The sequence below is a fragment of the Phyllobates terribilis genome, unplaced genomic scaffold (assembly GCF_046119375.1).
Source record: "Phyllobates terribilis strain yellow unplaced genomic scaffold, ASM4611937v1 Scaffold_1__5_contigs__length_1240528914, whole genome shotgun sequence".
Lineage (NCBI taxonomy): Eukaryota > Metazoa > Chordata > Amphibia > Anura > Dendrobatidae > Phyllobates > Phyllobates terribilis.
Window position 1 is genome coordinate 1,096,321,662 of NW_027362761.1, and position 27,626 is coordinate 1,096,349,287.

Sequence of the window (27,626 nt, forward strand, 5' to 3'; positions counted from 1 at the left end):
AACGGTCTAATGTCACGAAGTCCACCATAGCTAAATGGAATAGGGAGGCCATTTCTCTAGCATATACATCTAGCGGCAAGGAAGTGCCAGAAGGGTTGAAGGCTCAGTCCATCCAGGCTGTGGCGACCTCCTGGGCTGAGAAGACAGGTGTCTTGATTAGAAGACATATGGGACCTTGGGAGAAGAGTGTTCCAGGCTGTGGTCCTTCAATAGATTACTTCATCCCTGTAATTATCTCGTGGTGCTGTCATGGTCGACCGATAAAATCTTAAGTTACTTACCAATAATGGGATTTTTCGGAGACCATGACAGCAGCCTTACATTCCCTCCCTTCACGTTGGTGGGAGCACTCCCCTTTTATTAATTATAATCTCACACTCAATAGGTGTCGTGTGGTATGGCAATTTTGTGATTGTTGTGTTCATTAACCTGGCGGTCCTCTCAATGCTCTGTAATCCAATCTGAGGTGGGAGAGAGGTGGCGCCCTTTTAAGCCTGTAGGTTTCCTCTCCTTGGTGGGCGGATCCTCTCTCTCGTGGTGCTGTCATGGTCTCTGAAAATTCCCGTTACCGGTAAGTAACTTACGACTGTTCATTTGATGGAGCAATCAAAAAGTTGTACCCCAAAATGGTAAGTATTAAAAACGGTCTTAGAAAATTGAAACACAGCCAAACAATTTGTTTGCAAAGTGTAGAATTTTTTAAAAGCAGTAAAATGTTTTTGTTTTTTTCTAATGCACCATTTCACTTTATTTGGAGTTCATTACCCTTTTTTTCTATATCTTGCACAGTAAAGTGAATGGTGTCATTCAAAAATACTGTAATTTTGTACCACAATATACACCTCAACCCTGCTGTATAGAATAGTGTCTGTGTTATTCACTATGTAATATGTTGTTGTTTTTTATGGTATACTAATGTATAGTGACTAGTGATGATCGAGCGTGTTCTATGAACCCCTTCGGCGAGCACGCTGTCTAACAGCCGTGACACTTGCAGGCACGGCGACATTAAAAGAAATGCCGAGCATGCCAAAACACTCAGCGAGCACCCGAGCGTGCTCGCCAGAGGGGTTGATAGAACACATTCGATCATCACTAATAGTGACCAGATGCCTCTAAGGAATCTTTTTTACTGGTGCTTGAAGTGCAAATTTTTGTAGTGCTAATGATTAAGTAGTATGCAACTATGTGAACTGCAATTGCCATTTAATAATTTAAGGGAATCCATCAGATATATCCCTCCCTCCAATTCCCATTCATGACCATGCAGGATTTGGAAAGCTAAATCCATAGACTCCTCTGTATCTTTTATCTGTTGCTGCATTTCTGAGTGCTCTGGGTGTAACAGAGCCTCAGCTTTCCAAGGTTGCTTCCCTGCCCAGCACCAGCCTTTATCTTGATTGATCGCTTACTTTCTGATTTTCCTTGCCTGGTGCCTGACGTCCCAAAAAACTGTGAGCTATCATTGACACTGAGGCTAAGTTCCCACCATGAGCTTTCAGTGAGTTTTTGATATTACAGATTTAAAGAAAAAAAAACAAGTAACCTATTTTACTTAATAGGTGCAGGAATGCTGTAGAAAATCTGCAACATCGAAAACTCATCAAAAGCAATGGGAATGTAGCCTAAAGAGAGCGGATGCTTGATGTGGGAGATAATATCAGGAGACAGAGACTTAACTCCTCATTTGCATGTGAACCAAAATTCTAATTATTTAGGAGTGCAGCAACAGGTAGAAGATATAAAAGTGTCCATTGGTTTAGATTTACATTTCAAAGGCCTGCATGCCCACATCTGAGGTCTAACAGATTTCCTTTTAAAATTAGTGTATTGCTTTGAACTGGAGCTATTGTTCAATCAGTAGCGCCACACAGTCACAAGGTAGCCCTAGCCTAATGGAGCACCATAGACACTAGCACTGGGAACTTTCCCTCCGTACACGCAAAACATACACAAAAAAAAAGCAATTTGGCACGTTACTTAATTATTTATGTAGATTTATAGAATGAAATGTTGGCTCTCGTACGAGCTCGATCCTTGTTTTTCACAGAACTCATATCTATTATAGTCTAGGGCTGTTCACATATTTCTGCGGACCGCGTATCTTTCACTGAAACACGTTGACCTGTCGGATTTTGATCCAAATCAAAGTTTAGAACTTCTTGGATGCAAAACAAAGCTGATGAAAATCGGTCTTTTTTTTTTTTTTTTTACCTACAAGAGAAATCACTGTGGTCTGAATGAGGCCTTACTCTATTATTTTTAAGCAGCGTTCATTCCAGGCTGCTGTACACATGAAGAGGGTTTACACACCTAAAATACATATATAAAACACAGAAACAAGTTAACCTTGACCGACTAGTATGGAGGGGGACACTGCCACCACGAGCTAACGGTGTGGATTCTGGTGTCTCGCGCCTTCCCTCAGGGTGTATTCCAAAATCCGCCTCCAATAAGCAAGTTCTGGACGAGCTGCAGGTGGAGAGGGAGCCGGGATTACGGTGAAGGCCCAGACTGCGTCTCTGTTTTACACTTACCAGGGAAAGAAGTCTCCTGAACCTGTTCGACACTCCGGTGAGTGTGATGTTTCTTCTTGATTTGTTTCTCTGTGGTCTTGTTGCAGATGTTCAGATACTGAATGAGTTATACAAAATGCAGCAGCTGCAATAATAATAATAATAATTTTACAGGGTGGGCCATTTATATGGATACACCTAAATAAAAATGTTTTCAAAGTGCTGCCCATTGTGTTGGATTGTCAATGCAACCCTCTTCTCCCACTCTTGACACACTGATAGCAACACTGCAGAAGAAATGCTAGCACAGGCTTCCAGTATCCGTTGTTTCAGGTTGATATCACCAACCATTCCCATTTAATTTAGGTGTATCCATATAAATGGCCCACCCTGTAGATATAACACTGTTTTTTTTGTTTGTTTGTTTTTTATAGACGCTCATAAGAGCTATCCAATATCTTAAAATTGAAAGCGTTTGCTCTCAGATTACAACTTATCACTTATCCACAGAACAGATTGCTTGCTAATTGCTGGGGGACCCATCTCTGGGACTCCCAATCACAGGAACTCAGGTGCACGAGCCATATTACGCCAATGGATTGGCAGATGAGCGCGTGCACTGCTGCTCCACTCAAAGTCTAACAGGCTGCCGGAGATGGCCGAATTCAGAGCTCAGCTATCTCCATCAGTCCCGTAGACAATGGCACCACTCCATTAAAAAAGGGGATGTGAGGCATCTGTTCTGATCATTGGAAGTCCCGGTTGTCACACCCCCCACAGAATAGCCAAAAAGTTGCGATCTTGGCACAGCCTATTTAAGAATGCTATAGAAAAAAAACACCAGCTCACAGCGGCTCTCGGCGTGCTGAAGCCCGGAGATCGTGTGGCCACACGTGTGTAAATCACAGGAAAAAGAAAAGGAACTCCAGCTCCATAAAATCCATCTTTATTATTTCATCTTTAAAAGTCCATTAATCCACAAGGTAAAAGTGAAAAATTTATGCAACATAGCAACATGTTTCCAACGCTCAGCATTCTTTGTCCATCTACATACGAAATGACTCCCCTAACATTTATACATGGTTATTTAAGAATGCGCCTTGTATCCATCAATCCATATTTGTCCAACATGTTTTCCCTTTTAACGTTTTTGTACTTTTGTAGGGTCATGCTGATTTTAGCTACGAAGTTTCAAGGACCCTTTCTGCTTGCCAAGGTGTATTATTGCTGGTCGACGCAAATGAGGTACTTTTTCATAGTGACGTTGTATGTAATTATAATGCATATGCTACCTGTAAGGTAGATATAATTTATGATATACTGATACTTCTTTATTCTTCCAGATTTATTGTACACTTGCATCTATACTCTTATTAGATTCTGATTATATAAAGACAGAGACTCTGATTCCAGCCATGTGTCAATAACTGGCTGCTTGTTTTAGTTTTATCACTCAAGGACTAGTAAACCTGCTACCATGTAGTCCTCCACATTCATGAGCTCTAAATATATAGCCCCACCCCACCACTGATTGACAGCTACCCTGTGCATAGGCAGAACATCTGTAGCTAATAAAGGGATTTTATCAACACTGCATCAAGCAGCTCAGTAAGTGACACATCGCTGGAATCCAGGTACCACGGGTTTACCGTAACTAGAGGGGCCAGAAGACTGTGGTGTCTGATGTCCTGCATTGATTAGAAGCACTTCACTATCATATTAAACCGTGAAGGTTTCTGCTAGCAGTGCAAAGGTTAATCTGTTCAGTTGAGAGCTGCTAGAGCTTTCCAGAATTGATGGTCTCAGCTGTTCAGTGTTGGCCTCTCCCCTCTCCTATATATATTCGCCTCTGGCAATCTTGGATTGGCAGTGTTAGATTTAGGCTGAGTTCACACGATGCATTTTTAATGCGTTTCCGCGGTGTTTTTGCAGTTGCGTAAACGCCGTGTAAACGCATGAAAAACGCATGGTAGAAGGGCAGCAATGTTCCCCAATTGAAATCCGCATGTGCTGTGCCCATGATGCGGATTTGCTCAAAAATCCGCAGCATGTCAATTAATTTTGCGGAAACGCTGCTTTTTTGGCGCCATTGACTTGCAGTAGACCGCATGGAATCTGCATCACTGTATATGTTGATGCGCTTTTCATGCTGTCTAATGTGCGGATGGTACCCGGGTGTGGATGAGAGGACTCTGTGTGTGTATGATTATATATATATATATATATATATATATATATATATATATATATATATATATATATATATATATATATATATATATATATATATATATATATATATATATATATATATACATATACATATACATATACACACACATATACATATATACATATATACATATATACATACACATACACATATATACATATATACATACATACACACTCTCGCCTTCTGACGGCAGGCGCAGCGCTCCTGCTTGGTTCCCCGCACTTCGTTGTTGAATGAAGAAGGACCTTCGCTGACGTCAGAGTCATGTGACGGGTCATGTGACGCTGACGTCTGCAGGTCCTTCAGTCTTCACTGCCGGGACCGAGCGAAGCAGGACACCGGGTTCCATCAGCGGGTAAAGTATATATTTATTTTTTGACATTCACACACTATATAAATCCGGTTGCATGGATTTATATAGTGTGAAGTTGACAAGCACTTTCCAAGTGATGCTAAAATCGCTTGGGAAGCGCTTGTCAACCCGCATGCGGAAATGAAAGTGAAGACCGCTTCATTTCCGCATGTCCCTGGCAGGAAACCGCATGTACAATCCGCATGCGTTTTTTCCTGCCAGGGAGATGCAGAAATGCTCAGGAAAAAATCCTGAGCATTTCTGCATCGTGGGCACTTAGCCGTAGACTGGCAGACTTTGGAGGTGGTAAAATGGAGCGAGTATTGCCAAGAACACTACTTGGTCACTCGGATAGCCATGGTGGGTCTGATTTCAGGAATGTGTTTTCTGAACAGGGGTGTCAAGAACTTTCTCCCCATCATCCTTATGATTGCGTCGGTAATATTATTCCTGGGGCCAGGCTGCCAAAAAAGCAGGTTATATAATATCTCTGGTTCAGAGAGGCAGGCCATGAAAAACTAGATCACTGAAAGTCTACCAAAGGGCCATATAAGACGTTCTTCATCTCCAGTTGCAGTGGGGTTTTTCTTTGTCAAAAAAAAAGACTAGGGGTTTCGCCCCTGCCTTGATTTTCGCGAGTTTAATCAGATCACGGTCTGGGATGCACATCCTCTCCCTCTCATCCCAGACCTCTTTAGAAAACCATTTGGCTCCTACGATTTGATTAAACTAGACCTCAGGGGGGCTTATAATCTCATTCACATTGAGGAGATGAGTGGAAGACAGCCTTCAATACTCCTGAGGGGCACTATGAAAACCTTGTGATGGCATTTGGGTTGACTAATGCTCCCATTTTTACTCATCTGGCAGGTAGATCACAACAAACCCATCTTCATGACATAATAATTTATTGACCTTGTATCCCATCAGGTACATGTCAGGCAGGTCTTACAGATACTCAAAGATAATAAATTATTTGTCAAACCAGAGAAATGTATGTTCTCCATTCAGGAGGTCCCTTTTTTTGGGTTATTTCTTATCATTCACCGTTTTTTGCATGGATCTGGCAAAAGTCCGAACGGTACTGGATTGGTATTATATTCAGGATTTAAAGGCGTTGCAAAGTTTTTTTGGGTTTCGCCAGCTGCTACTGTAAGTTCATCAAAAACTTTTTGGTAGTGGCCAAACCTCTGATGGACAATTTTGCCAAATAATAAAATCTTAATTTTTTTTTTCTATTTTTCTTTCCATTCTTGTAGCTAAACACAATCCAGCTAAGTTTAAAATGTAAATGAAGCCCCTGTACCCCCCTCTCTAGGTGCTTCTGTACCAACTCCTCCCTGGTCCAGGACGGTCTCTGTATCACGGCCTCCAGCAATAATCTGTTGACACATGATTGTGGCAGCCCTCACGTGCTGGTATAACACGCTGCCAATAGAAATGGGAAGCAGCACAGAAATCACAAAATAAAGGCAGTGTTTGTGGTAATGCAAGAATCCATCAAGCAGAGTAATCCACACGTCGTACAACAGCCCAACATGGATGATGCAAAGCAGCGAATGTCGTGTCTTCAGGCGTCTGTGTAAGAACATCACATTTTTGTTTTCTTCCCTGAATAAGCACCAAATGGAATAGCTGAATGTCAGGATACCGAGACCGGCGGGGGGCAGGGAAGCGCTGTCCGCTGGATGTTGTTCTGGTTTCACAAGCGGTCACCCTGCAGTTTTCTCTGAATTTGCTGTGGAGACTTTTCACAACACATCTAATAATTGTGAACCTTCCACCTCACATGTTTATTATCTTGTGAGGTGGTCAGACTGAGCTGGATGAAAGCCGGACAAGAATGATCCTTATTACATATAATGGCTGCACTGAGCGATGGTGAAAAGTCGCAGAGGACTGAGAGCAGAAGGGCTGAGGGGTTTCCTCTTCCTCATAGGAGAAAGTCCACAGGGACCAGTACAGAAGGGGAGACCAGGGCTGAGCCACTTACACAGACAGAAAGCTGAGGAGAGGAGGACATGTTATTACTCCAGGATCCGCTCCATTCCTTCCCTATATGGCATTAAAGCACTGAGCTCTGCTTTTCCGGAGCCCCATAGAGAATGAATGGAGCTGCAGTTGATCCCTGACTTTCCACTCCTTCCCGATCAGACGATGGTTCGCAGCGGTCAGACCCCACGATCAGTAAGTGATCACCGAGCCTGTGGATAAGTGATTACTTGTTTTCTTCAGACATCCCCTTTAAGCAATGGAGCATGCCAGCAGAGAAGGTGGGAGGAGGCTCTGGTTACAGGGGAGACTTTACCTCTGGAGGCCGCATATAGGACATGTGAGGGGCGGACACTTCCCGTATTCATCATTACTGAGCCCCCGCTCTGTACGGCTCTTATCTGAGCTGCAGGAGAGCCGCTCTCCGTGCACTTGCAGCCGTCCCAGCTCTGCTGGGCCTTTTTGGGGTGAAGTTCGGGTCCTAGGAGGCATCGACTATACAGTCTGCACAGCAGGTCACAGCCCGGGCACCGCGTCTCCGGGTAAATCTCCACCTTGTGAGTTGCTTCTTGTGCAGCAGCCCCATGCAAGTTGCTCCGCTCTCCTCGGCCAGCTCCTGCTGAAGACTCAGCTCCTCTGCCCAATCTAGGAGCTCAATAGCCCTTATCACCTCATTGCTAGCCCAGCGCTGCTGGATCAGATTTACAAATGGCAAACTAATCAGCCCTAGGCATTTCTAATATGTGCAGAGCAGGCGACATAAGTCTGACCGGTGTCCTCATAGACCTTTCCTCAGCCGGGGTCTAATGGGAGCAGTAAGATGGCCGTCATGGGGTCCATTGTTAGATCTCGGCTGCCATAGAAACTCATCGGCACCATGATCGTGCCTCCCTCTCCTGTCTAAAGTGCCTAAATGCTGTGGAAACCCCCTACTGTGTCATACAGTGGATTAAGCTGCCAGGGTCAGGGTTGGCTCCACTGTCGGTGGCTGAGGCAGGAGCAGGATTGTGTTATACAACCACACTTCTGCCGCAGATCTTGTAAGAGCCCTGACAGGACCTTCCTGATGATAATGTGTCCTATAGAGCGGACTGCCCTGTACATATTCACCACTAGCTGGGAACCAGTTACTTACAAGGTCTAGTTTCGGATGTGTTTCCAGGATCTGTAGTTATCAGCATTTTATCCTTAAGGCCGAGTTATAATATCACTGTAACACTCTCGCCCTGTACCTGTATGCCTGCCCTGTGTTTTGCACAAAAGTATGTAACAAAGTGTGTGTACACAGATATCTATTTCCTGAATGGTATTACTGCTAGATCTGTACATAGAAATATGAGGTTCTTAGCGCACATTTTGAGAAAATTGTGCGAGCCCATCTGCCAACGTCAAGGCGACCTCTTCAGATGGGTCCCTACACTAACACTACACTAATTTAGTAACTGAAACTGTTTTTTTGTATTATTATTACCACCATTTTTACTATTTATTATTATTGCATGAATGCAATTAATTGTAACGGTTATAAAACTAATTAAAAAAATAAAATTCTATTTTTTTTTATTATTCTTGTGACTCTAATAATGGTATTACTAAAATCCCTATGCCTAAAGCTGTTGATCCAGAAGAAGGCAAAAACCGCAGGACACCTAAAGCCAATTTGTGCCACAGGGGAAAAATTCCTTCTTGACCCCTGGAAAAGGCGATCAGTCCTAGGACCCTGGATCAAACCTAATAATGTTATTACAAGTTATATAATATTGCACTAATTATTGTACTACTGGAGTTATTTTAATTTGTTTTTATAAATCTAACTATTTGATATGGTTATTATTAACATTGTGCTATCTTATTACAGTATTATTCTTTTTTCCTATCACTACTAATATTCCCCTATACCTACAGTGTTGATCCAGAAGAAGGCAAAAACCCCAGGACACCTTCAGCCAATTTGTGTCACAGGGAAAAAATTCCTTCTTGACCCCGAGAAAAGGCGATCAGTCCTAGAACCCTGGATCAAACCTAATTATATTACTAGTTATCTAATTACTATTACTGTACTAAATGTACTACTACAGTTGTTTTTAATATAGGTTTTTTTTATATATATTTTTTCTTATGTCCTGCTTTCTTATTAAAGTACTACTCTCTTATCTTTAACTAATATTACAGTATTGATTGAACTACGTCTATAATTATTTTTATTTACTCTTTGTTCTTTCTATAGATATACCTAGTTTATATTATTATTATTATTATTAACCTGCTATCTTATTACAATATTATTCTTCTTTCCTATTACTACTGATACTACCCTATACCTACAGTGTTGATCCAAAAGAAGGCCAAAACCTCAGGACACCTTCAGCCAATTTGTGTCACAGCGGAAAAATTCCTTCTTGACCCCGAGAATAGGCGATCAGTCCTAGAACCCTGGATCACACTGCTATTTTACCTACTACTATTACTACTGTTATTTTATTGCTTTCTTACTATTATCACTAGTATTATTACTCAAATTACACTAATACTGATATACTACCACTATATTACTACTATCCTGCTACTATTACTTTGGTGGATTTATACTTACCAGCCGGTATTGCCGTATGATGTTATCGGAAGAGAGGTCCCAGCAGGATGGTCCACATGATGTTCCTCTTTCCTCTCAAATACCGGTTGATGTAATGGCGGACGTTGTTCTGGTTCTGCTTCTTCCCTTTTCTTGTAGGATCGATTGTTGTCTTTTCTGGCCTTTGGCCATCCCTTTCCCCCTAGGGATCTTAAGGTCCTGTCCTCTTCTGTCCTCTTCTGTCCTCTTCTGTCCTCTTCTGTCCTCTTCTGTCCTCTTCTGTCCTCTTCTGTCCTCTTCTGTCCTCTTCTGTCCTCTTCTGTCCTCTTCTGTCCTCTTCTGTCCTCTTCTGTCCTCTTCTGTCCTCTTCTGTCCTCTTCTGTCCTCTTCTGTCCTCTTCTGTCCTCTTCTGTCCTCTTCTGTCCTCTTCTGTCCTCTTCTGTCCTCTTCTGTCCTCTTCTGTCCTCTTCTGTCCTCTTCTGTCCTCTTCTGTCCTCTTCTGTCCTCTTCTGTCCTCTTCTGTCCTCTTCTGTCCTCTTCTGTCCTCTTCTGTCCTCTTCTGTCCTCTTCTGTCCTCTTCTGTCCTCTTCTGTCCTCTTCTGTCCTCTTCTGTCCTCTTCTGTCCTCTTCTGTCCTCTTCTGTCCTCTTCTGTCCTCTTCTGTCCTCTTCTGTCCTCTTCTGTCCTCTTCTGTCCTCTTCTGTCCTCTTCTGTCCTCTTCTGTCCTCTTCTGTCCTCTTCTGTCCTCTTCTGTCCTCTTCTGTCCTCTTCTGTCCTCTTCTGTCCTCTTCTGTCCTCTTCTGTCCTCTTCTGTCCTCTTCTGTCCTCTTCTGTCCTCTTCTGTCCTCTTCTGTCCTCTTCTGTCCTCTTCTGTCCTCTTCTGTCCTCTTCTGTCCTCTTCTGTCCTCTTCTGTCCTCTTCTGTCCTCTTCTGTCCTCTTCTGTCCTCTTCTGTCCTCTTCTGTCCTCTTCTGTCCTCTTCTGTCCTCTTCTGTCCTCTTCTGTCCTCTTCTGTCCTCTTCTGTCCTCTTCTGTCCTCTTCTGTCCTCTTCTGTCCTCTTCTGTCCTCTTCTGTCCTCTTCTGTCCTCTTCTGTCCTCTTCTGTCCTCTTCTGTCCTCTTCTGTCCTCTTCTGTCCTCTTCTGTCCTCTTCTGTCCTCTTCTGTCCTCTTCTGTCCTCTTCTGTCCTCTTCTGTCCTCTTCTGTCCTCTTCTGTCCTCTTCTGTCCTCTTCTGTCCTCTTCTGTCCTCTTCTGTCCTCTTCTGTCCTCTTCTGTCCTCTTCTGTCCTCTTCTGTCCTCTTCTGTCCTCTTCTGTCCTCTTCTGTCCTCTTCTGTCCTCTTCTGTCCTCTTCTGTCCTCTTCTGTCCTCTTCTGTCCTCTTCTGTCCTCTTCTGTCCTCTTCTGTCCTCTTCTGTCCTCTTCTGTCCTCTTCTGTCCTCTTCTGTCCTCTTCTGTCCTCTTCTGTCCTCTTCTGTCCTCTTCTGTCCTCTTCTGTCCTCTTCTGTCCTCTTCTGTCCTCTTCTGTCCTCTTCTGTCCTCTTCTGTCCTCTTCTGTCCTCTTCTGTCCTCTTCTGTCCTCTTCTGTCCTCTTCTGTCCTCTTCTGTCCTCTTCTGTCCTCTTCTGTCCTCTTCTGTCCTCTTCTGTCCTCTTCTGTCCTCTTCTGTCCTCTTCTGTCCTCTTCTGTCCTCTTCTGTCCTCTTCTGTCCTCTTCTGTCCTCTTCTGTCCTCTTCTGTCCTCTTCTGTCCTCTTCTGTCCTCTTCTGTCCTCTTCTGTCCTCTTCTGTCCTCTTCTGTCCTCTTCTGTCCTCTTCTGTCCTCTTCTGTCCTCTTCTGTCCTCTTCTGTCCTCTTCTGTCCTCTTCTGTCCTCTTCTGTCCTCTTCTGTCCTCTTCTGTCCTCTTCTGTCCTCTTCTGTCCTCTTCTGTCCTCTTCTGTCCTCTTCTGTCCTCTTCTGTCCTCTTCTGTCCTCTTCTGTCCTCTTCTGTCCTCTTCTGTCCTCTTCTGTCCTCTTCTGTCCTCTTCTGTCCTCTTCTGTCCTCTTCTGTCCTCTTCTGTCCTCTTCTGTCCTCTTCTGTCCTCTTCTGTCCTCTTCTGTCCTCTTCTGTCCTCTTCTGTCCTCTTCTGTCCTCTTCTGTCCTCTTCTGTCCTCTTCTGTCCTCTTCTGTCCTCTTCTGTCCTCTTCTGTCCTCTTCTGTCCTCTTCTGTCCTCTTCTGTCCTCTTCTGTCCTCTTCTGTCCTCTTCTGTCCTCTTCTCAGGAAACGCAACCAGATATTAGGAGCAATCCTCAACTGACAGAGCATGACTGCTGCGCTGCCCTCATCCTGCTAAGTAAAAGTGTTTTTCCTGTTTTACACAGAATGCAGGCTACCGTGCAGCAACCTATACTCCCAAGGGGCTGCAGGAAACTGGAGTGAATAATGTCCTCCTCTTCCTTTAGCTTATGCTTATGCCGTGTTCTCACTGGTGCTATCGGCTTCCATTGGAGATTTAAGCTTTTTGGTATTTTTGATGCTGTATAGTTAGTCATAAAGTTACCTGAGATGTAATAAATAGCATTAAAGCTGCAGTAATTTTTTTTATATACACTGCTCAAAAAAATCTTAAACAACAGAATATAACTCCAAGTAAATCAAACTTCTGTGAAATCAAACTGTCCACTTAGGAAACAACACTGACAATCAATTTCACATGCTGTTGTGCAAATGGAATAGACAATAGATGGAAATTATTGGCAATTATCAAGACACCCTCAATAAAGGAGTGGTTCTGCAGGTGGGGACCACAGACCACATCTCAGTACCAGTGCTTTCTGGCTGATGTTTTGGTCACTTTTCAATGTTGGTTGTTCTTTCACACTCTCTTGGTAGCTTGAAACGGACTCTAAAACCCACAGAAGATGCTCAGGTAGTGCAGCTCATCCAGGATGGCACATCAGTGAGAGCTGTGGCAAGGAGGTTTGCTGTGTCTGTCAGTGTAGTGTCCAGAGGCTGGAGAAGCTACCAGGAGACAGGCCAGTACACCAGGAGACATGGAGGAGGCCGTAGGAGGGCAACAACCCAGCAGCAGGATTGCTACCTCCGCCTTTGTGCAAGGAGCAACAGGAGAAGCACTGCGAGAGCCCTGCAAAATGATCTCCAGCAAGCCACAAATGGGGGTATGCGGGCCCGACGTCCACAGATGGGGGTTGTGCAGGATGCTTGGCATTTGCCACCGAACACCAGGATTGGCAAAGTCACCACTGGCTCCCTGTTCTCTTCACAGTTGAAAGCAGGTTCACACATCCTTCAGCATGACCAGTTTGGCAGTGGGTCATTAATGGTGTGGGGTTTCATTTATTTGGAGGGATGCACAGCCCTCCATGTGCTCGCCAGAGGTAGCCTGCCATTAGGTACCGAGATGAGATCCTCAGGCCCCTTGTGAGACAATATGCTGGTGCAGTGGGCCCTGGGTTCCTCCTAATGCAGGACAATGCCAGACCTCATGTGGCTGGAGTGTGGCAGCAGTTCTTGCAAGATGAAGGCTTTGAAGCTATGGACTGGCCCGCCTGTTCCCCAGAGCTGAATCCAATTGAGCACATCTGGGACATCATGTCTCGCTCCATCCACCAACATCACATTGCACCACAGACTGTCCAGGTCTGGGAGGAGATCTCACAGAAGACCATCTGCAACCTCATCAGGAGCATGCCCAGGCATTGTAGGGAGGTCATACAGGCACGTGGAGGCCACACAATACTGAGCCACATTTTGACTTGTTTTAAGGACATTACATCAACGTTGGATCAGCCTGTAGTGTGTTTTTCCACTTTAATTTTGGGGGTGACTCCAAATCCAGGCCTCCATTGGTTAATAAATTTGATTTCCATTGATGATTTTTGTGTGATTTTGTTGTCAGCACATTCAACTTTGTACAGAACAAAGTATTCAATGAGAATATTTCATTCATTCAGATCTAGGATGTGTTATTTGAGTGTTCCCTTTATTTTTTTTGAGCAGTGTATTTTAACCCAGCTAAAAAGTGAACTGCCCCCCTCCTGAGGGGCAACTTGAAAAAATGTCTGCAGTCAGATCAAGTCCATTCTCTTCCTTCAGCTTGGCTCCGCTGGGTACAGTTCTTCTTTAGCAAATGTTCATACAAAATCATCAATGGAAGTCAAATTTATTAACCAATGGAGGCCTGGATTTGGAGTCACCACCAAAATTTAAGTGGAAAAACACACTACAGGCTGATCCAACGTTGATGTAATGTCCTTAAAACAAGTCAAAATGAGGCTGACACACTCCAGCCATATGAGGTCTGGCATTGTTCTGCATTAGGAGGAACCCAGGGCCAACCGCACCAGCATATGGTCTCACAAGGGGTCTGAGGATCTCATCTATGTACCTAATGGCAGTCAGGCTACCTCTGGTGAGCACATGGAGGGCTGTGCGGCCCTCCAAAGAAATGCCACCCCACACTTACTGACCCACTGCCAAACCGGTCATGCTGAAGGATGTTGCAGGCAGCAGATTGCTCTCCATGGCGTCTCCAGACTGTCATGTCTGTCACATGTGCTCAGTGTGATGCTGCTTTCATCTGTGAAGAGTACAGGGAGCCAGTGGCGACTTTGACAATCCTGGTGTTCTGTGGCAAATGCCAAGCGTCCTGCACGGTGTTGGGCTGTGAGCACAACCCCCATCTGTGGACGTCGGGCCCTCATAACACCCTCATGGAGTCGGTTTCTAACCATTTGTGCAGACATATGCTCATTTGTGGCAGTGCTCCTCCTGTTCCTCTTTGCACAAAGGCGGGGGTAGCGGTCCTGCTGCTGGGTTGTTGCCCTCCTACGGCCCCCTCCATGTCTCCTGGTGTACTGGCCTGTCTCCTGGTATCGCCTCCAGCCTCTGGACACTACGCTGACAGACACAGCAAACCTCCTTGCCACAGCTCGCATTGATGTGCCATCCTGGATGAGCTGCACTACTTGAGCAACTTCTGTGGGTTGTAGAGTTCGTCTCATGCTACCACGAGTGTGAAAGCACAACCAACATTGAAAAGTGACCAAAACATCAGCCAGAAAGCACTGGTACTGAGATGTGGTCTGTGGTCCCCACCTGCAGAACCACTCCTTTATTGAGGGTGTCTTGATAATTGCCAATAATTTCCATCTATTGTCTATTCCATTTACACAACAGCATGTGAAATTGATAATCAGTGTTGCTTCCTAAGTGGACAGTTTGATTTCACAGAAGTTTGATTTACTTGGAGTTATATTCTGTTGTTATGTGTTCCCTTTATTTTTTTGAGCACTGTGTATTTTATTATGTCCATGTATTTACTACTAAAAGTAATTTTTTACATTTAGGTTTCATTAAGTGTTTTTCATTGGCTATTACAGACTTATTGCTTCCCTGCACGTTCAAGTTTCATGTTTTCTTTGGGCATAGATCAGCTAAAAGGCTCTCAGGAAAAAAAAACAGATGAAAGATCTGCAAACCCTCCCTTAAGACTGTCAGAAGGAGCTCACTGATAGATTCTCAGTTAGCTAATTTTGCAGCCAGGAATAGACAGTGCAGCACAGATGCTACAGAAGGCAACATTTTTAATTAAACTCAATTACAGAACTCAATTTTAGCTTCGAATACTTGCATTAAAGTAAAAAAAACAAATGGCCCCAAAGCTGGACAACCGCTTTAACTTCTTACCAACATCTGCCATACATGTATGGTATAAGTCAGTAGCGGGTGTATGGAGCAGAGTCAGCTCGCCCCGTACATGGCAGATAATGGCTGTGACAAACAACCAGGGCCAGAGCTGCGAGTGGAGCGAAGATCTGCCCACCACTGTTAACCTGTTCAGTGCTGCTGTCAATCAGCATTAACAGCTCGCCGGCATTGGGACGCATCGTTCCATGCGTCCACCGGCGCTCCTGTAACGCGATCACAGGGCGCCGATGTACTGCTTAGACATCCGGGGGTCTGCTGAAGCCTCCGTGCCTGTCATCATAAAGCTTCATTTGGGCTGTAAAGAAGACCGTGATTTTGCTATATGGAGCATTACTGTGGTATCGCTGTATATAGCACAAGCAATCAGATAATGTATACAAATACAGTGAAAATTAAAAAAAAAAAAAAAAAATGTTTTTCTTTTCCCAAAACTATTGGAGAAGTTTGTCATGCTGTAATCACACTGAGGAGCAGGATCCTATTACCAGGTCATTTTTACCACACAATGTACGCCGTTAAAACCGCTCCCAGAAAAACCGTGTCAGGCTTTTTTTTCGCACTTTTACTGCACTTGGAATTTTTCTCCCGTTTTCTAGTACTATGTGGTAAATGAATGGTGTGATTTATAAGTACCGCTCGTCCTGCAAAATAACAAGACCTCACACTATGTGGACAGACATGAAAAAGTTATAGCTCTTGGAAAAAGGAAGGAAAAAACAGAAAAAAACCATAAATTGGTTATGTTGGGAAGGGGTAAAGCTGAAGAAATGCATGTACCAGCAGAATATGGAGGAATGTCAGATATCACAGGCTGGTGGATACTACCTGCTCCATCGCTGGCAGAGGAACCCATCCCCATGGTGGCCGCTGATATCTTGTCTTGTAGAAACGTCTCCAAAATCTATAAAACATCGGGAACAGTCAGCAGAGGGTTTGGTGATCGGCTCATATTGGCGATATACCCAGGGGCATTACTGGGCACAGGGAAGATTGGGAATGAATAGGATTGGCTGTTAGATATGTGATCTCTGGATAGGTGATGACTCTTAGATCGGTGGGTTTGGCCGCTATGACCCAGTCAGCAGAACAGCACTTACAGATAGAAGTGAGCGAAGTGCAAATGTTCAACCGCCGGTCCGTTCATTCTCTATGGGGGGCGCTGTACTCCGCTTTCTCCTGCATAGAGAATGAATGGAGCGGTGGTCCGGGGTGGTACTAGCAGGGATTAGTTGGGTTCCCAGCAGATGTACCCCCACCGATCTAGAAGTTGTCACTTATTATGTGTTGGGGAATAATGACTTATCCTGTGATAAATGTGCTGACTCCTGTCAGTTGTGGTCGCTGAGTGCGTGTGATGGGATGTGGCTCCGTCCATTATATTATATCACGTCTTATACCTATAATCTCTCGTTGATCGCAGGTGTCTGTCTTCACACTCAGATGAGATGGAACAAACTGACGATATAGGACTTTTTTTTTTTCTCAGTATGAATGTAGTTACCATGGTGACAGAAGTAGCTGCAGATTTAAAGGGACAAGATACTAATATTGTACTAAAGTGTATTTTATTATATACTTCACATAACTGACTGGGTGCACCTTGGCTGGTGGGATGGCTTTTTTTTTTTTAATCAAAAACCATGTTTACTAAGTACCCTATATTATATATATTCCCTATTGCTTTTACTTACTTATAGCAGGGTATATGTGCATATTATTTCTATCCTAAGTTTGTCTATTTTCTAATAGAGACATGACTAGTCCTCTTTAGATTTTTATAGTGACCCCATTGAGGTCATGGACTGATATTGGGGATTGCAGAGTTGGGGCAAGGTGTTGGTGTAAGTAAGTAGATAAATAGTATCTGACCCAGCACCACAATTATCAAAATACACGCTTGTGCCAAAGTCCCTGTATAAGTGTTAAGCAAACAAAAGAGGATACGAGGGACAATAAAGGCACCAAGTGCGTTAAATGATTAAATAAGAACACAATATAATGAGAAAAATATAGAAATTTTATTATTAATAGGACACTAGACACAACCATTTAAAAACATGATTAAGAAACATGTAAGGCAAAAAAGGGACATATAAGCGAAAAAATCCCCTTACAGGAATTGACATATAGATCCGATATAATATATAATTACAAACAATTAGTCTGTGGAAAATATTTAACAGATGTAATAAATAACCTAACACATATGGTATTTGCACAATAACAATTGATTTTTTTGCTATGTATGGAAAATCAATTGTTTGTTGTATGCATCTCATTTGTAGGATGCACACTATTCATTTCAATATGGAGCGGAGTAGGAGGAGACTTTCATTACTGTCGCCCTTTACTTCCTCCCTGCTGATAGGAAATGCCATGCTGTTTGCTTGTGTCCTGTGATTACAGCAGCCTGCAACAGTTTTCAAGCGTGCACTCCCCGGCTCAGGCATCAAGCAGTAAATGATAACATTAAAACGCTGCTACCCCTTTGTTAGTCACCTTTTTATCTTCTTCCCCTTCTACGAATGCTGTAGTCCGTTATTCTAGAACTGCTCTGAAAATGGTTCTCTCTGGAGTGTTGGGATTTGGGTTTAGGGTGGGTTATGGGAATTGAAGTTCAGATACTTTGTTCATATTTTTACTATGGAATTACTATGTCATGTATGTTATTTGAAAGATAGAATATTTGTATTTGGAGTTTTTCAATGAAAATGATTTGATTAAAACAAAATATGAAATTAAAATTCCTCTATTCTTGAAAAAGCATAGGATTTTTAATAAGAGGTAAATTGCAAGTTCCTTGTTTTACAGGCACTTTTCATTTTTGCTAGTTTTGTATGATTACACAATCCCTTTTAAAGGCCAGTGCCAGTTGTACATCTCTCCCTAAACTCTTGTTCAGCACTATATTTTAAGCCAGTTTTATTATATGATTTCTAGATGTTGTCCAGCTTTGATAAATAATTTGTATTTATACTTTTGCTTTTAGATAGACTTGAAGAATGCAGATCCCGAGAGGGTGGAGAAACAAATTGAGAAGATGTTTGACATTCCCGCCAGTGACTGTGTCCGGGTACGATGCGCGCCAGATCAAAATCATTCCTGTAGGCAAATTTAACTTTGCTGTCTGTACCTTGTCTTTTTATTTTTTTTCTACAAAATGTGGCTGGAAAAGGGGCAATGTAGCGAGGAATTTACATCAATTTTTGGTGTTAAAAAAAACCCCTAACTTTTATTCGTACTCCCATGACAGCACCACGAGAGAGAGGATCCGCCCATCAAGGACTGGAAACCTACAGGTTAAAGAGGGCAGCACCTCTCTCCCTCCTCAGTTTTGGTTTCCTGTCCATGATGGGAGACCTCTCAGGCTTACCTGCAGGATGAAGATGGTCTCTTGCCCCAGATGGAATCGACAGGGTGTTTGGAACGATGACGTTTCCCACCCTAAGTCGGTCCTGGACCTCTGGAGACGCCATGGCAGGGCTCATTGAGGCACCTCCGTGTGCTTTGCGGCGGGCGTGACATCCCCTCTCGTGGAGGTAGATGTCCGCCATGTGTGGAGCCGCATGCGGGCATCCTCTCACCCCACCCCACTATACTACGCAAGAGATCTGGGGAACGTGACAGGCGCGGCCCTGTGACGTGTTTCCTGTGCATCAGAGACTCCACCGGAAGTGGGCGGAGCTCACGCACGACCAGGAAACCGCATGCGAGCATGATGACGCCGGAGCAGGAGTCCAGGGGTGTTCCCCTGGTACTGCTAACAGCGGCGATTAGCCCACCGGGGAAGGGGGTGTGAATTCCTTCCAGAGCCTCTAGAAAAAAAAAGAAAAAAAAAACCCACACAGGTACCAGGTATGGCCAGTATAAAAGGTTCCTGGCAACATAGGGAGGTGCTTCCCAGCCCATTGTTTTTTGCCTTGGTAAACATGGGAGATACACAGGAGCAGCTATCACCTCGGCAAGAACAACTGCTGCAGGAGCAGCCCTCTGGGGAGCCCTCACAACTGGCGGTGCAACGACGTTCCCGGTCTGGGTCCAATTGTTCAGCTAGGAAGTTTACTGCAAAAATCAGGAAAGAAGGTTCGGTTGTTCGGCGTGATTCTCCGCCAGTTAAGATGGATTCTTCTGCTTCTATGGTACCAAATATTCCAAGGGGTAAGTGGAATCTTCGTGAAAGTTCTACTAATTCTTCCTCCTCCTTCTCTATCTATAACTTTCTTTCAGAGCAAGAAATGTTCATTTAAGTCTAAACATAAGGAATGTTCCCTATGCAGCAGTCCGCTCCCTGATGCATATGTTAAGAAATTGTGGCAATCTTGTAATGACAAGGTAATGACGGAAGAAACCCCGGGGTTTTCCTTAGGCCTAAAGATTTTAATTAGAGAAGAAATAGGCAAGGCTTTGCAAGGGAATTCTGAGTCCAGGCATGTTCCTCGGGACCCTCAGCCAGGCTCGGACTCTGATATATCAAACATTTCTTCCTCCTCTCTCTCTTCCTCTGATAGCGAGTCGGATAGACAGTGTTTTCCTCTGCAGGAGGTTGATGCCTTGGTGAAAGCTGTCCGGACTACCATGGGCATTGTAGACCCGAAACCAGAAAAATCTGTAGAGGATGTAATGTTTGGGGGATTAGGTCAGAAGAAGAAGAGATGTTTCCCCATAAATACAAAAGTCAAAGATCTCATTGATAGAGAGTGGCAAAAGCCAGACAGGAAGGGCAGCATTCCTCCCTCTTTCAAAAGGAGGTATCCATTTGACGATGCCGCATGTAACTCTTGGTCAAAAGCACCAAGGTTAGATGTTGCCATTGCTAAGGCATCAAAAAAATCTTCTCTCCCATTTGACGACATGGGAGCATTAAGAGACCCCCTGGACAGACGAGCCGATACCTTCCTGAAAGGTGCTTGGGAGACAGCTGCAGGAACCCTGATACCAGCAGTGGCAGCCACCTGCACATCGAGAGCCCTAATGGTTTGGCTGGAACAGATAGACAATCAACTAAAGGAGGGTGTCTCCAGGAAGGAGATTATTTCTTCCCTTCCCCTGGTCCAGGGTGCAGCGGCCTTTCTTGCTGATGCGTCTGCGGACTCGGTTAGATTGGCAGCAAAATCATCAGCTCTATCAAATGCTGCTCGGCGAGCCCTATGGATTAAATGCTGGCCTGGAGATGTACAAACGAAGTCTAGACTTTCTACAATTCTTTGCAAGGGGGAATACTTTTCGGCCAGACCATGGACAAACTGTTGGAAAAAGCCGGAGATCCTAAGAAGGGATTTCCATCTGTACCTCTACCCTCTTTTAAGAAATCGTTTCGGAAAAATAAATTTATCTGAAGATTTTTCAGAGAACAAGAGAAATTCGAAGTAAGGGGTCGCAAAGGTAGAGGCCTACTCTTTGGTTCTTCTTCCAAAAATGAGCAGAAGCCAGGGAAATCACAATCGGCCCAGGTGGGAGGGAGATTGTCGTTATTTTTCCAAGCTTGGGAACGTATTTCACATAGTAATTGGATTTTGAGCCTGATTAGATTTGGTCTTAAATGTCAATTTCAAACTCTTCCTTACAGAAGATTCATGATTGTTCCCTCTAGTTCCTCCCCAGAGCGGCAGACTGCCCTCGTATCGGAAATTCAAGTCCTAATAAAGAAAAACGTCCTGATTGGGGTTCCGGATTCAGAAGAGGGTCACGGATTCTAGTCCCCGCTCTTCCTGGTCCCCAAACCAGATGGGTGTTTCAGGACAATCATAAATTTAAGATCTTTAAATAGTTTTCTTAAAATAGACACCTTTAAAATGGAATCCTTAAAAACGATAATAAAATTACTTTTTCCCCACTGTTATATGGTAGTTCTGGATCTTAAAGACGCATATTACCATGTTCCCATTCATAAGGACTATCAAAAGTATTTAAGGGTGGCCATTGAAATAAGTGGGGTGGTTAAACACTTTCAGTATACTGCACTTCCCTTAGGGTTAGCTATAGCCCCGCAAATTTTTACCAAACTAGTGGCAGAGGTTATGGCCCATATAAGAGAAAAAGACATCTTAATAATCCCTTACCTTGATGATTTCCTGATAGTGGGGAACTCCTTTGTTCAATGCGAGGCCCACCTTCAGGTAACTATTTCTGTCCTGGAAGGACTAGGTTGGTTTCTAAATCTGGAAAAATCTAGATTGACTCCACTAAAAGCTCAACAGTTTCTAGGGGTCATTTTAGATTCTGAAAGACAGTTATGCTATTTATCAGAAGAAAAGATTGCAAAAATCCAGGGCTTAGTAAGACATTGTATGGATAGACCCTCTATGTCACTCCGTAAAGCCATGTCATTATTAGGGACCTTGACCTCGAGTTTTACCGCGGTGCGTTGGTCCCAATTTCACTCAAGGGCACTTCAATGGGATATATTGTATAACGACTCAATCCTAGATGGACATTTAGACCGGGAGTTTACCTTGGCCCCTCGCTCCTTACAATCCCTTCGTTGGTGGTTAGTACACGCTAATCCTTCTAGGGGAGTCCCTTGGGAATGTAAACCTACTGCAGTCTTGACTACAGATGCAAGTGCTACAGGTTGGGGAGCTCATTTTGAAGGTAACTTAATTCAGGGGACCTGGTCAGAAAATGAGGTACGGTTTTCCTCAAATGTTAAGGATCTTTTGGCGGTTGATTATGCGTTCAATAAGTTCCTTGTATATTTACAGGGCCAGGATGTCCGTATACTCTCGGACAATCAAGTCTCAGTAGCATATATAAATCTTCAAGGGGGAACCCGTTCAAAAGACTTAATGAGAGTAGCGGACAGACTTCTTCAGAATGCAGAGGATCATTGTCTTTCCCTTTCTGCTGCTCATCTAAGAGGGAAAGAAAACGTCACAGCAGATTTTCTCAGCCGTACTTCCATAAAGGGAGAATGGTCCTTGAACCCTCAGATATTCTCCAGGATTGTGGCAATGTGAGGTCTTCCAACAGTGGACTTGTTTGCGACAAAATCCAATCGAAAAGTGATGTTTTGTTCCCTAAACCCCAGGGAAAGACCCCTGGCAGTGGACGCCTTCATGGTTCCCTGGGAGTTCCCTTTGGCATATGTATTTCCTCCCATGATCCTGCTTCCATCAGTCATAAGGAAGATTAGGGCAGACAAAGCCAGAATAATCCTCATATGCCCCTTTTGGCCCAAGAGACCGTGGTTCCCTTGCCTCCGAAGAATGTCCATATCAGAACCCTGGGTTTTTCCGGAGATTCCGGACCTTCTCACTCAGGGTCCGGTTTCCCATCCTCCAGCCTCAAATCTCCATTTAACGGCATGGAATTTGAAAGGGCGCTGTTAGTCAGCCAAGGTTTCTCCACAAATGTAGTAAATACTCTCTTATGTAGCAGAAAACCCGTTACTACCCGCATCTACGCTAGGACTTGGAGGAAGTTTCTGTCCTTTTCGAAATTTAAACCAGAGGATGGGCCCCCTATTGGGAAAATACTAGAATTTCTGCAGCGGGGTTTAGGACAGGGCTTAACCACTAGTACATTGAAAGTACAAGTTTCGGCTTTGGGAGCTTTGTTTTCTTCCGATATAGCGGCTAATTATTGGGTAGCGCGATTTATAAAAGCTTCCTTTAGGTGTAGACCTATTATTAAAACTAAATCCTCTCCCTGGGATTTAAATCTAGTCCTAAATGCCTTGACTGACCCTCCCTTCGAGCCCCTAGATTCAGCCTCCCATGAAATTATTCTTCTTAAAACAGCCCTGTTGCCCTGACTTCAGCCAGAAGAGTAAGTGACATACAGTCTCTTTCTATATCCCCACCATTTACTCAAATTCTGGATGATAGAATTGTATTAAAACCTGACCCAGCCTTTCTTCCAAAGGTAGTCACTTGGTTCCATAGGACTCAGGAGATTAATCTTCCAACTTTTTGTTTTCCCCCTAAAAAGCAGAAAGAGGAGAAACTACACACATTGGATGTTAGGAGGTGCGTACTTAAATACCTGGAGGTTTCACACAGTTTTAGGAAAGATAGTTCCCTATTCATATGCCATCAAGGGGCTCGGAAAGGTGGTAAAGCTTCAAAATCTACGATTGCGAGATGGATTAGAGAGGCCATCTCCCTCGCCTACTCCTCAGGGGATAAGGAAGTACCGGAGGGGTTGAGAGCTCATTCCACCAGAGCAGTAGCAACCTCCTGGGCGGAGAAGACAGGGGTTTCCATCGAAGACATATGTAAGGCTGCCACCTGGTCTTCTCCCTCCACCTTCTATAGGCATTATAGATTGGATTTGGGTGTCTCTTCTGATCTCACCTTTGGGAGAAGGGTGCTTCAAGCTGTAATCCCTCCCTAGTCTCCTTTCGTCTCTGTAATTCTCTCGTGGTGCTGTCATGGGAGTACGAATAAAGCCTTAGTTACTTACCGTAACGGGATTTTTCGGAGCCCATGACAGCACCCTTATATTCCCTCCCTACACTGGTGTTTTTTCGCACTCCCGTAGAGTTAATTTCCTTTTTTGCACCCTCGAGGGAAGCTAGTTAAAGTAATTGGCTTAAAATGATTTTGTTTGTTGTTATTAACCTTGGTGGTCCTCTCATGCTCTGTTAACTAAACTGAGGCGGGAGAGAGGTGCCGCCCTTTTTAACCTGTAGGTTTCCTGTCCTTGATGGGCGGATCCTCTCTCTCGTGGTGCTGTCATGGGCTCCGAAAAATTCCGTTACCGGTAAGTAACTAAGGCTTTGTGATTAATCATTTTTGCGCAAAAATGTGCAGCTTCCTATTTTACAGCACTCTTGCAACTTTTAGAAATTGGGCTTGGTAAGCTACACAGGTCTAAGAATGACGGGTGACGTTAAAAGTGGATAAAGATACACGGTGGCTCAGTGGTTAGCATTGTTGTTTTGCAGCACTGGGATCCTGGGTGCAAATCCCACCAAGGACGACATCTGCAAGAAGTTTGTATGTTCTCCCTGTGTTTGTGTGGGTTTCCTCTGGGTTCTCCGGTTTCCTCCCACACTCCAAAGATATACTGATAGGGAATGTAGATTGTGAGCCCCAATGGGGACAGTGATGATAATGACTGTAAAGCGCTGTGAAATTAATGGCGCTATATAAGTGAGTAAAATAAATAAAGATAGATGGAAGTGCTACATAAACATTTATCAAACATCGTGCAACACTTTGATACATTTGGCACAAATAATGGTAACACAACCACAAGCAAAACTGACCTGAGGAAGTCCCTTTATGATACATTTTTCGGAAAGAATTTGAAAGATTTAAAGCGTTAGAAATGAACAAGATTATCCAATATCACAGAAAAAGGAAAAGTCTCCAGATGTCTTTATGCCGGATGCCGGTCTGTGTCCATACCTAAAGAAGAGCTGTCAAAAGAATGGGAAAGGAATCTTTTAGTAAACATAAATATCCATAGGGGTTTTGAGTGTTAAAAAAAATGATCATATGAAAGATTTTGTCATCTGCGTTTACATGATTGTAATAACAACATTAAAGCCCCATTCAGATGTACAGGTTTTATCCATGAGGAACTGAGCAGAACGATATATAGGTTTGTGGGAGAAGATTCAGTATAAATTGTAATTCATTAATTAGATTTTAGAGTCCTCAGTGGTTGATACCTTTAATGGCTGACTGAAAAGGTGGTAACAAATTGCAAGCTTTCCAGACTACTCGGGCCTCTTCATAAGGCAGACCTGAGACCTGAGTAGTCTGGAAAGCTTGCAATTTGTTACCTTTTAAAGGCTAACGGAAAAGATGGTATCAACCACTGAGGACTCTCAAATCTAAATACTCTTCTATCTACTGGCTAACACGGTACAAAGATAGATATTTTTCCTGTATCAATTTATTCAGTGGAATTCTGCTGTTTGTACAGATGAGTCCAGTGGGCGGTCCTACTAGTGATTGACAGCTATCTTTGCCTGCATGGTCATACAGGGAACTGTCAATCACTTAGTAGGACCGCCCACTGGACTAGTGTACATACGGCAGGACTTTCGCTGCATAAAATGCAAGTTTTGCTGACTCTCTTCCCACAGATATGTCCATCAGTCTGATCAACTTCTCTGCTCTACAACACCCCCCTACAGATCTTATACCATTTCAACATGACAGGTTCCTTTAATCACCTGCAGATGACATAAGTAGCCATGTTCTGTGTGGCTTGCTGAGGGGCTTGATTGCTTGTCAGCTTCAAACAGGTTTCATTTCTTCAGATTCGATGTAGCCGAGTTCTAAACTGTATTAAGAAATTAATTTCTCTGTTTATTTCTATTAGATGTTGGCGAAGCTTGGAACAAATGTGGAAAGTGTTCTTCAAGAAGTTGTCAGGAGGCTTCCACCGTGAGTACGGACTAATGCGGCTCTATCCATCTTCTCTTTATTAAAGGGAACCTGTCACCTTGGAAAATGCTATGTAACTGCAGGTATAGGGTTAATCTGCAGATAAATATTGTTGCAATGCTGCCTGGCCGCCTTATTGATAGTGCAGGTACCGGGAGAAAATTAACTTCTTTCCTCCCTGCAGCCGCCGGCCTTCACTCATCGTTGTGCACGGAGCGGCTACAGTCTTGGATCACAGCACCGCTCACTATATCAGGGGCGACGGCTGTAAACCCGGCCCGGATTTTGATTGACAGCTTGCTCTGCACAAATGCGCTGCAGAACCACTTAGAATCTGAGTGAAGGAGTAGTATGTTCACAGATCGAGAATAGGGCTCATCCACGTGCGGATCCGCTCCACGTCCGATTATATATTTGTGGGAGAAACCCTAGTGGCAGCCTCATATTTCTGACATGGATCCTCTAGCACTATTTGTGAAACTGCGGCTCCCAGCATTACTTGACGAGAGACCGTCAGCCTGCTGGGATCTGTAGTTTCACTACAGCAGGAGTGTCACAAGCTGCGGACCTCTGCTCACTCCAGCACTGGTCGGCATTTTCAGCACGTGAACGTACGCTATGCTTTCCGGAGACAAAAGGGTGTAGATAACTTTATCAAACCCTTGACTGTAAGTTTGCTGAACCCTAAGTGGATTATATTGTTCCCACAGTTTCAGTTTTGGACCAGTTAAGGGGGATTTAAAGGGTTCTGGCCACTGATTTTCCTTAAAGGGGATCAGTATCCCTGTATGTCTTTGTATATACTTGATAAAGACCTATAACAGGTCGAAACATTATGTGATGGCGGAATAAACTTTGTCTTTTGGAATTCATCACTCCGTACTGAACGCGGTTTACTTGCCTTTATTCCCCTTCACAGGATGTCTTATTTTTGTGTTTTAGTCCCAAGATTGAAAAGGGCAGCCGTCTTAAAGCCCTGCTGTTTGACTCAACGTTTGATCACTACAGAGGCGTCGTAGCCAGCATCGCCATGTGTGGAGGTGACGTGTGTAAAGGCAATAAAATCGTGTCTGCCCACTCTGGTAAGTGCTATGAAGTCAATGAGGTTGGCATACTGACCCCAGAGGAAGTGCCAGCCGAAAAACTAAGTTTTATTTTAATAATTTTATTAGCCTTTCCCTCTGTCTTCACCAATCAGCCCTCTGTATTGATGATCAGGTCAAAGATCTAGACAGGGATTGTCTCACGCTGCATCTCCTTCCTGATTGTATCACTGAGAAGACAGAAGCTGCCCCATCCCATTCTCCAAGAAATGCAGAACCCAATGCATCTGCTGTCCGTCATCCGCTTATTATCAGAGGACATCATTAGGGACTGCATTTTCTCATTGCTTAAGAAATTGTTGGGGGATCCTGCTAATTGCTGAATAATAAAACTGCAGCTCCGCTCCATTTAAAGCAGTGTTTCCCAAACTCCAGTCCTCATGGCCCCCAACAGGTCAGGTTTTCCCCCCAGCAGGTCATGTTTTCAGGATTTCCTCAGTATTACACATGTGATGAAAGTATCATCAAGGAATCAGGAATTCTCTCACCTGTGCAATACTATGGAAATTCTGAAGACATGACCTGTGGGGGGCCGTGAGGACTGGAGTTTGGGAGACACTGATTTTAAAGGGACTGTCCACACAGAATGACTGTTGAAACCAAGTACAAGCTCTCCGTGGATCACGGCGTGGGCCAATCATTTATATACACCTTCCCACCTGCTTGTTTTACCTCTATCTCCTTTCTTCTCTGGTTCTATGAAGCCAGAGCTGTCAATCAAAGAAGAGAAGGGTGTGGATAGAGGGAAAACAAGCAGGTGGGAAGGTGAATATAAATGATTGGCCCCGCGATGAAGCACTGAGAGTTG

At 43.9% G+C, this 27,626-nt stretch overlaps 1 protein-coding gene across 3 annotated transcripts in view; it reads left to right on the forward strand.

Annotated features, from left to right (window-relative positions):
* The window catches only part of LOC141161230 (translation factor Guf1, mitochondrial-like), a 48,634-nt gene that overhangs the window by 7,875 nt on the left and 13,133 nt on the right, over positions 1–27,626 (forward strand). The window contains exons 3-7 of one of the 3 annotated variants that reach the window (XM_073646013.1): positions 2,429–2,574; positions 3,681–3,761; positions 18,362–18,476; positions 25,651–25,715; positions 26,658–26,797. In XM_073646013.1, coding sequence (XP_073502114.1) covers positions 18,375–18,476; positions 25,651–25,715; positions 26,658–26,797 — 307 coding nt within the window. In that variant the 5' untranslated portion in view covers positions 2,429–2,574; positions 3,681–3,761; positions 18,362–18,374. The remainder of the gene's footprint in view (positions 1–2,428; positions 2,575–3,680; positions 3,762–18,361; positions 18,477–25,650; positions 25,716–26,657; positions 26,798–27,626) is intronic. The other 2 variants (XM_073646020.1, XM_073646029.1) reach the window with 2 other exon arrangements.